Source organism: Aptenodytes forsteri, unplaced genomic scaffold (genome assembly GCF_000699145.1).
Source record: "Aptenodytes forsteri isolate BGI_AS27 unplaced genomic scaffold, ASM69914v1 Scaffold252, whole genome shotgun sequence".
In the NCBI taxonomy this organism is placed as follows: Eukaryota; Metazoa; Chordata; class Aves; order Sphenisciformes; family Spheniscidae; genus Aptenodytes; species Aptenodytes forsteri.
Window position 1 is genome coordinate 2363875 of NW_008794281.1, and position 11139 is coordinate 2375013.

The window sequence follows — 11139 nt, forward strand, 5'->3', positions numbered from 1 at the left end:
CAAATGTCTTTTTCTCCCCCCCCCCCCCCCGCCCCCCGTACTTTCTTCTCTGATTCTGTACACTTAAATTCATGATGGCAAAGGTCTTCCAAGGAGAAAAATATTTCACTGCTATAGCCTATAGCACAGGGTCTCAAGAACTGGTGAAGTTGTACAACTGAAGGGGTTCAGCATCATCTCAGGCTGCAAAGACTGACTTGCACTGTCACTGCAGTAATTCTTCCCTTCCTATATCAACTATTCTGTATGCCGTACAGACACAGGCAGTGTTTACTGCAACACTGCATTCCAGGCATCATCCAGATAGGACAAGGAGCCTGCGCCTTCTGGAAGGCATTAGTTTCCCCCCTCTCCCCCCCCCCCCCGCCCCCCGTACTTTCTTCTCTGATTCTGTACACTTAAATGACAGTTTCATGATGGCAAAGGTCTTCCAAGGAGAAAAATATTTCACTGCTATAGCTACTCTGACAGGGTCTCAAGAACTGGTGAAGTTGTACAACTGAAGGGGTTCAGCATCATCTTAGGTTGTTGCTCCTGGAAGTGGCCTAGCAGTACAAGCTGAGAACATCCTATGTGGTCAAATGACTTCTGCCTGCTAGAGGGACCTGCCAACAGCCAGTCCTACAGAGCTACAGGAACAGCCCTTGGTTATTCAGTCCTGCCGTGCCGGCTGCCTTTCACAACAAGGCTTCTGCCTTCTCCGAGAAGGCATAGACATGCCAAAGCCACCTGTATCTCTAAGCCTCAGACATTAATATTAAAGTAATAATCCCAGGCCAACTGCAGACACACTCTATATTAATGTTTACAAGTTATCTAATAATCATTAATTACTGAGTTGTTCTACTAGGTCATTAAGCTGCTATAATCATTAATAATCTTTTTGGTGACGGATTTTCCACCCTATATACGATGCACATACATCATGTCTAATTTATTTACAACTACTTGTCAGCTGTTCATGAAATTTTTAAAGGAATTTAACGTGAACTGTGACCTGCTTACAAAGGCTGAAGAAAGTAGACACAGATGAAAGCAGTCTTTTTCAGAAACTGTCATCACATCTTAGTTTTAGATCTTTATGGTACAGAGTGCTTTTTGTTGACCAGGGTGTTCTTCCCAGTTCCTGGTACACGAGCGCGTGCACACACTGACCTCCACAGAGAATTTCTTCCCCAAAGTAAACAAGAAAGGGTGCATATCAATATCAGGATCTTTCTGGAAGCAGTTGGGTTTGGCATGGTGCCGGGAGTGCAGAAGAGTCCACCATTTGGCTGATGCCCCCTGTTTTAGTGAAGAACAAAGTATGAAAAGTATAATGCTTTCAGAGCCAGATTCTCTCCAATTCCCCTCCTTCGCCCAATGCTGAACACGCTATCCTCCACAGAGTCTTCAGAACACATACTTTTACAGGAAAGCCATCAAATCTAAGAAGTTTTTCCAGGGTCAAGTACTTACAATCAAATGGCACATCACAAACTTATGCAGCAAGTGGTTCCACTTGGTCTTTCTGAATACTGAAAGATGTCCTAAATCATGTTGTAACCATGAAGCCTGGACCTGGAAGAGGAAAAAGAAAATATTTGGGGGAGGGGGGCAGGGGGGGCGAAGAGGAATTGAGACCAGGACAATGCCACACCTGTCCTTTGCTTTGAAATATCAAGATTTATTTCTTGGACAGTGCTCCAAAGTCACAATCAGAAAGGAACTATGAAATCCTGATACTCTTGAGGCTTCCCCTAGAATATATCTTGCTGAAAGAATCCCAGACTAGGCTTAGTGGGAGCTCCCCACATGCAGAATTTCTTCTTTACATCTTCTGTAAACACATGCCGTATAGTGGTTGTCTTCTAATGACAAAGAACTGTGCCAAGTAAGGAAATGGAGGACGACAAAACTGCAATAGTATTGTATATGAAAGTTGATGCAAGTCCACGTGGACATGCTGTGGACTTAGTTGCTTACCTGGGAAATGGTCAGCACCACCAGAGAGACAATAAAGGGCATTAAGGATGTCCCAAAGTAGAAGAGAATGAGCCAAGCAGCAGTATCCAACAGGAGGATGTGAGCGAGGTGCAGGAAGAAGAAGAGTTGATTTGGCTTCAGAAGTCCCATTTTCTCAACAGCAGCACGCAATTCACGGAAGTCTTTCACCAGCATTTTCTGTGGGAAGCACCAGTGTTACGCGTTCCCTGTTTTTAGAGCGTAGCACTGCAGCCTCAAAAGCCAAGGGCCACTTTAATGAAGGAAAGAAAGAGCAAAGGATCTGGCCAAATGGGCAAGAGCTGGGCTTGCACACTGGTAAACTTTATCATTGCTCTCCTACAGCTTCTCTGTGTCTTTGCCCGGTAAGGTACATAGAGCAGAGGAGCAAGCAGCAGCTATCACAGAGCACAATGTCTGTACCCCCAGCCCCTAAGCCTCTATCTTCGGTGCTTCTTCCATCATCTTCTTGGCAGGTAGCACAGGGCTCAGAGGGAAGTTATGTCTAGTGGAAGGTGTAATGTATGTGCATGAACATAGCATGCCATCTTGTGGTAGGCCTTTGGGATGAAATTATTCCTCTTCTGTCAGTTCCAATAGATCAATATATGTTTTCACTTTACCCTTCCCAAGATTAACAGGGGAGGATTAAGTGCCTGTATGAAAACAGCACCTACAGCCCAGCTGGCCTCAGGCTGGGGAGGAGGATGGAAGAAGAAACGAGCACCGCACAGATGCAAGACCAACCCACCTTTGGCTTTGCCAGTTCCACAGATGCCTCCCAAGCCTGATTCCTGTCTCTGCGTAACCCAAACCACAAAGAAGCTTGCCAGCCTACTTTCCCAATCATTTGGGGGAAATGGAGTTTGCGTGGAGCAAGGCACGTGGAGGCTCTGGTGCAGGCCAGCTATGGAACCGAGAAATAGGCAAGGCGTGGCCACAGATGGGTAAGAGGGTTCATGAGGTTCCCACCTACATAGGAAGTGTGGCCATGCCATTCTGGGAGAGCCAGACTGCTCTGAATTGTGTTTCTAATGCCTGAGTTACACGGGGCCATGTATCACCTTGCCCCCCTTCAGCATGCAGTGTGGGACTATGCAAAGGAAGAGTCAGGGGAAAACAGATAGCCTTGGATGGTAGGAAGCGATGACGACCGTACAGCCCAGGGAATATTTGTACTCCAAGACTATTCCTATTCTGTTGTCTGTGCCTCTCTCATGAGGTTTTCTTTGACATACCAGACTGGTTACTCTCACAGTGCCATCAACAGTGCTTCTGTGAATGATCATTCTGTGAATGACCTTGAGACTGCTGCAAGAAGGCTGTCCAAAAGGGCAATGCCAATACAGCCTGTGAAACTTAATTCAAGGCTAAAACACTCTACCTGCAATCTCTTCCTACAGATACCTACAAGAGAAAGGAGCACAGTCTGAAAATTTACTATCAGCTGGAAAGAATTACTTAATTTTTGGTTAGCTCTTTCTCAAAGCAAGGGAAAGAAGAAAAGGTGATAGCTGCGATATTCATGAGAGCAAAACAAGGCTCTGCTATTTATGTAGAGTTGCTGTGATAAGAAAAATTCATCTTCAGGAATCTCATTCTCAACCACATAATGTGGATTTAGACTAATATTCATGTATTGTTTCTAAGTAGTAGCACAAAAATTTGTGAAGAACTTGGATCCCATTGTTCCAGGAGCTATGCTGATAAGAAGAACATGGTCTAATCTCAGAATATTTCCCTTTAATCTATCTTTGATCTGATTTACGAGGATAGACTTACATTTTTAGTGGGCTCAATACTGGGTTGATCTGGTGCCAGCTCCCCGATCTGCAGTGACTTCAAGTACTTGCTCACCAGCACCTTGTCAACATGGAATGCTTCAAAGGCATCCTGCAAATGCACGAGAGTAAAGGAAGAGGTAAGAAAAACAAATACTACGGTACTAACCTCGATCTGCTGTGCACAGTAAGACATTCACTGTGGAGGAGCCACAATGGCAAAGATGGCTGGTTTACCTTTCTATCTCCTCAAGATTTGTTGACCTTTTTCTTCCCGTGTTTGTCCTATGCTCTTAAATGAGATCTTCTTTCAGCTGGCAAATGGAAGAGATCTGACTTCCACTACTGTAATTACTACAGGTATGCAAGCTCCATAATACAAAATTGAATGAATCTCCATTGTATGCTTAAAGCAGAGTCTAGTTCCCCTGCCTTTCTTCTTCCCCCTCTTCTCAACCCCAATATTAGTGACTTTTCCATCTTCCTGGACAGCCAGGTGCCCAAAAGACCTTTCTTATCAGCAGACCAGAATCTTCTTTGTTGTGCAATTTCTCAAAAGAGAAAATTGCCCTTTAAATCCGACCGCTTAAAAGAAAAATGTGGTTCCTCTTATTCACTAGGTAGAGAACCGCACTCCCAAATTAACTAAGACAGGAAGCATTTCATCAAGGACCAGAGAACTTTCTATTTTTCTCTAGTACTTGGAAGTATTCAGAAGGAAATGTCTGCAAGGACAAAATTCATAAGCACAGGCCTGGTGTTACTGACCCCTCAAAGATACGAGCATGAAAAAGCAATGGTGTGATAGCCTCTAGGCAGGGCTGGGGACAGAAAGGAGAGGATGCAGAAAGGCAGAGGAGAAGACAACTGCATTGACAGAGCACAAAGGGGGCAGTTGGAGCCCTGAAGCACAGCTGAGACTGGGCTGAGCTGTGAATTCAGCCTGTAGGAAAGGAACTTCCCCCGAAGAGTCTCCAACCATGGAAAATTGCTTTTGTACATGCATGCCTTCAACTTACTGATCTGCTTGCATGCCTGCTTTTGCGCCACCTTTCATCCGATTCAATTTAGTCATCCTAAACAGACCAGAATCAGTGCTTTACTGCATTCCAGCCCCAGAGTTACTCTGGGCGAGTGTTTATTAAGAACGGTTGTGTGACAAAATGAAGTCGTTTAGCTAATCTCTTTGAGCAAACTGCTACAGAATTTCTGTCCTCTACTCCAAAATTACATAGGTTTGGGCAACTGCATGACTAACACTGAGGCGTATATATAACATGCGGTGGATTTAAATACCATGCATGTAATCGTTATCACCAATGAATCCAAAAACCAGCAGGCAGTTTCTCTGCAAAATAATCTACTGCAAGTACCTGGTTATTTCATGATGTTGCAACACCAGATGTATTTACGGTCTCCAAAATTCAACCAAATTTTGCCAAATTCACCCAAAAATTCCAGTCTCAAGATTGTTGCTCCTGTTTTCTAAGTCACTTCATTCCTTAACTCTGCTCTTCTATCCTTTGTGAGAAAACACCACAACAAAAAGCAGCAATAAAAGGACTCCTCTTCACAGTTTTGTGCAGTGTCCCCCTTACTAACATTGTGGCATTAATTATACTCATTTTTCCATTCCTTGGGTTTCTTTTCTTACTGAGAGCCTTCCATATTTTTCATCCTCTCCTAAGTTATCATCTTTCAAGGCTATATGCTCTTGGTACAATTTTCCAGTCAAACAGATAATTTTTTAATTTTTCATGCTATACATCCAAAAGATTAAGCAATTGACCTATTCCAAGATGCACAGACCTCACTGAAGTCTTATGGATTTTCTTAATAAATGCTTCTTTCACTTCTTTTTGTCTCTGCCTCCCAGACTAACTAAAGAGCCTATTGAATTCACACTGTCTCACGAAACTGCTCTTAGTAACGAAGAGGAGTTTCTTACTTCACCTACAGTGTCCTGGATATATTCCCACTGCAACTCAGCGTGGATATAACCAAGTTTGCTCTAAACAAGACAGTTCACACATCATCAGGCTACACGGGAGAGCACAGAAGGCCACACACACTAATCCACCCTGCTTCTGTTAGAGGCTGCCTGGTACCAGCATGGCTTTCTCTGTACTGTGTTACACGAACCTATAGCAAATATTCCACCTTTTACTCTCTTCCACAGGTTTTGCTGAGGCCAAGATGCACAGCTTGCAAGTGTGCGGAGTTCAAGCAGGGCAAGATACTCCAGTATCACATGTCTCTATTTGCCTTGGAATAAATACATATTCTGAATATTGCGCCTTGTCAAAAGTGATGATCCTGCTGTTCTCCAAAAGTGTCGAGTTGATGAAGATTTATGTGTCTTCAGCATCTCTGGAGCAAAGTAAACCCCTTTCCTATTAATTTCACTTACAGCCCTTGAGCCGGAGTTTTATCATGTATGCTTAAAAAGAGAGAGGGGAAAATAACCAGGCATTTTTCCATTATGGTGCACAGCTTATTTAACGTGCTTCACACTTGTGTGTGAAGACAGTTAAGCTGGTGTCATGTAAAACTCTCTGAAGTCTTGCAAGGCTTAATGGTTTGGACATGGAACCAACCTATAAGAACCAGCTCAGATCCCAGAAGCAAAACATCTGGGTTTTCCAGGTTCATCCATTGGCTGGGGTATTCCAGCATCCTAAAATGAAAGAAACCTGACAGTACTAACTAGAGCAAATGAATGGTGGAAAATACGGAATGCAAAGTGTAGCTAATACAGAATTTGAAACGTAAACTTAGTGGACTGAAAATTATTTTTATTTCCATGAGCCTCAAATACCCCTTATATGTGGAAGATCAGGGAACTATTTGCCTTGGGTTTTTTTCTTTCAAAATACACAGCAAGGAAGCAATCACATTTGTCACATCTTTGTATAGATGTTAATTTACCACTATTGTCTACCCTTCCTGCATATACCAGGAGGCAGGAACTCCAAAGAATTTGCTGAACGATTTGGTGTGTGTTTTACCACAGGTTTCCATGGCATTAAACCAGCAGTCAGACAAGGAAACATGGTGAGCGGGTCTTTTTGCCCACACCCTAACTCGCCAGCAGCTGGACCCTTGTCAACTGGCTGAGTCTTTCGATTTTGTTCATCTCAAGGGTCAGAAGGACCATATGCAATAACTACAGAAACTTTTTCCGCAAGACCGCTTGGGAAAGCATGCTGGCTTTGCTTTCCCTCCAAGTTATGCCGGGTGGCATTTAGGAGGGATACCTTTCCTAAAGGTACGTTTCTGGAAGCAGCTACCGTTGTTGCCCCAGGGCTGGTGCACTATTTGTGGCAGCTTCCCTACCTTACCCTGGCTGTAAGCAATCATTGCAGCTCCCAGCAGCTGCAAAAGCAAGATCAGCAGATAAGAGTAGTCCTAAAGACTTCAGCTGGATAAACAGTTACAGTCTGGTTGCCCCACGGGCTAAGCCTCTTTATTTGCCTGTTTCCATAGCCTGAGGCTGGAAAGCTCGCACGTAGCAGCGACGCTACGTACCCCCGGCCCCACCGATTCCCACCGAAGTCACCTCCCAAGCTCTCACTGCATGATGCTTGCCGGGTACCGGCCCCCTCCGCCCCGCATCTCAAAGCGAGCCGGTAGCAAACGTCTCCCCGCCGTCACCGTCCCCCTCCACCCCCGCCGCTCACCGTGGCGTCCTGCCCGGCGTGGCTACCGATGAGACGGGCCCCTCCCGGGTGCCTCCGGTAGAAGTGGCTGATGTCGTACACCTTCCTCTCGATCACCAGCCACCGCTCCTGCGGCGGCGAACCCCGGCCGGTGCGTTGCCCGATCTCCTCCCAGGTGAAGCGCCGGAGCGCCGGCACCGCCGCGGGGTCTCCATCCCGCTCTTCACGCACCTCCCCGGCACCCCTCAGCGGTACCGCCATCCTCCCTTCCTCCCTCCCTCCCTCCGTCCTTCCCTCCCTCTCTCCCTCCCGCTTCGCCGGCCCGGGCACCCCGCTCCCGCCATGGCATATAAGGGTGGGACACTCCCCGGCCCACCCCGCAGCCCCGGGCTCCCGCCCTCCTCCTTCTCCCATCCCTGGGAGGTCAGCAGAGAGGCTTCGGGAAAGGCGAGCGATGCTGAGCCGCAGGCAGAGCTCCTCACAAGCTCCAGCTGCTCTGGGATTCGGTGTGGTCCCCCCCCCCCAAAAAAAAAAACCCTCCTTCTTCACTGCTCGGGCTCTGGCAGCCGCAGTGCAGTCCGAGTGTGCGAGGCACAGCAGTAACGACAGGTAAGGAGTATCTGACCGCTTAGGTTTTCTTCTCAGCTAGCTCATTCTGTTCCCAAGACAGGCTTGCTGGGCTCTGACAGTCAGGGAAAACTTGGCTTAAAATACACCTCTGATTAACCTGTCGTTAACCAGAAAAATAACATCACTCTGCAGCTTAGTTTAGATGTTACAGACCATGAACCCCTTTGGAAGAAACACGAGTTATGCACATTCCTATGCCCAATTGAAAAAAAGACCCATGCCAATCTCTTAAGAACTCAGTATTCTATTTAGAACCTGATGAAACCCCGTATTTCTGTATTTGCAGTTCTCCAGCACTCGCAGCAAGAACGGAGCAGGGAGGAGGAGGCTTCCACAGTGCCCTTTACCTACAGTAACAACCCTCTTCTCAGAGCTCTGCGCTTGGTGCGTCTGTTACCTCGGGTAAGCCTGGGATGGCACACACAAAATGTCATACCAGGTTCTGATGGTAGGCTGTGAAACTGCTTTTTCTTCCCCTCCCCCTGCCCCCTTCTGGTTTATAAAATTATTAAGGAAGCCATTGACTTGAGGGCTCCAGGAATTTAGTATTAATTGCAAAACAACACTTGGTTCAGCTTTTTCTATCTTTCTAAACAGTCATACAATTCACATATTTTTCTCTTTTCAAAACAGACCGTGAAGTCTTGAAAACATTATAAAACCACGACTGAGTCAATGATTTCTTTATTCCACACGTGTTAAAGCCCACATCAGCATCAACCCAGATGGAGGAGCACACAATTAGGATAGAGTTTTCAAAGCATGTGATCAAAGCTGAGATTAATTTGTCTGAGGTACTGTCTTTTGATGGTTTGCAATATTTCATTTGAATTAATTCCCATACATTTGTAACATTCCTCATACATCTATTTGAATTTTTTTTCCTCAGTGCTCATTTGCTTTTGAGGCTGCTCGGGCTAGTAAAGTTCTCACTTGATAATAATTCTACAGTCTATATTTCAAGTTAGAAATGCTGCTCCAAAGAACCATGAGACATCTCATATAGATATCACAGTTAAGTTGTTTAAATAGTGTTTATGGCTCTTCCCCCTTAGAAGAAGGTGTGAAAAGACTAAAGTTGATTTCTCAGCCCAGCTCCCGATGACAGCCAATACAATAAGATGCCTTAAAAAGTTTAATAGTCATTTTCGTCGATCTGTTTCTTTGCTTCTCCCCTGTCATAGTAGGCAGTCAGAAAGCATCTTTTCCTTCTCATTTCTGGGCTTTGCCATCCCTTAGGCTCACGTTTGGTACTTTTTTTACAGAATATGTTTTTTCTAACATTTGAGATAAGCCATCTCCAGTGCACCAGTACACACCTTTGGGAGTACAGCAGAACTTGTTCCTTTTAGCTTCCCGCCTACACTGAATACTCAACATTGAAAATTCAGCAGAAAAGGAGGAAGAATTCAACCCCCCTTGTCCTCCTTAGCTGCTTTTTCTGACCCTAAAATCCTGCATGAAGTTAAACAGCTTCAACAGCATCACTGAGAGATTTCCTTTTCATCTTTATCTCCACCTTTCTGAGGATGCTTAGGTGGCCAAGGCAATCTAGCAATACACAAGAGAAATAAGTTCAAATCCCCTTGATATTTTACCTTTTCAGTGAATCACAGATTGCTGGGTAAAATATAAAATTACCTTCTTTTCCTGTCACCTTTGATGTAAAGATGCAGCTACCACTGGATCAGTAAGACAGGCAGGGAAAAGCTTCCTTCCCCCCCCCCCAAAGTCTTTCATATACTAAGCACCCAGCCACTCAGCTGCCCCTAGTAAGGTTCATGACCGGGTGAAAGATGCGTGTGCCCTTGGACTGCCACAGGTGAGGTTAAAAAAACCCCATGAACAACTTCTATACGTGATTCAGAAACTGGTGTTTGGGAACTTTAGTGAGAGGTATTATGCAGCACTGAGAACCCGGTGATTTCAGGAGACAGGCAACAGCTTAGCTGGAGCTTTAGATTTTAAGAACTGCCCTCAAGCACCTAAAATGGTAGCCAGGCTATTAAGTCGTTTCATGTATGTCAAACCCTTGGATAACTGAAGCTTTAACTACTCAAGGATGAGCCACGTAACCCGTTCAGAGAAGGAACCGTCTGTTGCACGGGTTGTATGGCACTCATGACAGTACTATTGTATCAGCCTGTCGACATTACTCTGATAGAAATGCTGACAATAATAATAATAATTGTTGTTGTATCGGCCAGTGTTTACAACGGAACATACATTTGGTAACAAACAGTTCATTAATCTGAACCACAGCTATTACATCAAGTTGCCAGCTACTCAGTTTTTTACAGGAACCCCCCATCGAGCTGAATTTAGGCATTTCCAGTATTGCAGCTCTCTGATTTGACGTTTTGCAATCTGTCTTTTCACAATAAAAGATCTCAGCTGCTAAAAAGATAAACATCAAATTATGACTTGATATCTACCTGATATCCACTTGTTCTCTCACATATCCCACGTTTTTATGCTCTGTAATCCGTTCTTCCTTTCCTTGCATCAGGGTGAAGTGGACCAAACCTGCATTATGGTCCCTTCTGGAACTCTTGTGTTAATACAGACATCATCAAGCCTAAATGAAGAAAGAAAAAAAAAAATTTGGGACAGGGCTAAATGGATCTTGTATGCAGGTTAAAATCTGAACATTGATTTTTCCAAACTGAGTGGTTGCACCTCATAAGTGGTTAATATATTTGCTGACTCTGAAAGGAACTCTATTAGTTCCCTTTCTGCATGCCACGGACATCGCAGATTCTTGAACACCAGAGAAACATTAGCTAGATGAATGACACCAAAGACATGGGGAGGTCAAGCACCTTCATATTTGTACAAGCAGGAACTTTCTCTCCCCTGGTGGCAGGATAGAATAGAACAGAAGAGTTGAGTTGAGTTGAGTCGAGTCGAGTTGAGTTGAGTTGGAAGGAACCTACAACTGTCATTTAGTCCAACTGCCAACTTCAGGACTGACCAAACATTAAAGCATGTTGTTAAGGGCATTGTCCAAATGCCTCTTAAACACTGACAGCATGGGGCATCGACCACCTCTCTAGAAAGCCTGTTCCAGTGTTTGACCACCCTCT

At 44.8% G+C, this 11139-nt stretch overlaps 1 protein-coding gene across 1 annotated transcript in view; it reads right to left on the reverse strand.

Annotated features, from left to right (window-relative positions):
- The window catches only part of LOC103905173 (fatty acid desaturase 1), a 14106-nt gene extending 6422 nt beyond the window's left edge, over positions 1 to 7684 (reverse strand). The window contains exons 1-5 of the mRNA XM_009286757.1: positions 7445 to 7684; positions 3766 to 3876; positions 1966 to 2163; positions 1459 to 1560; positions 1156 to 1284 (exon numbers count right to left, since the gene is read on the reverse strand). Coding sequence (XP_009285032.1) covers positions 1156 to 1284; positions 1459 to 1560; positions 1966 to 2163; positions 3766 to 3876; positions 7445 to 7684 — 780 coding nt within the window. The remainder of the gene's footprint in view (positions 1 to 1155; positions 1285 to 1458; positions 1561 to 1965; positions 2164 to 3765; positions 3877 to 7444) is intronic.
- Between the last annotated feature and the right edge of the window lie 3455 nt (positions 7685 to 11139).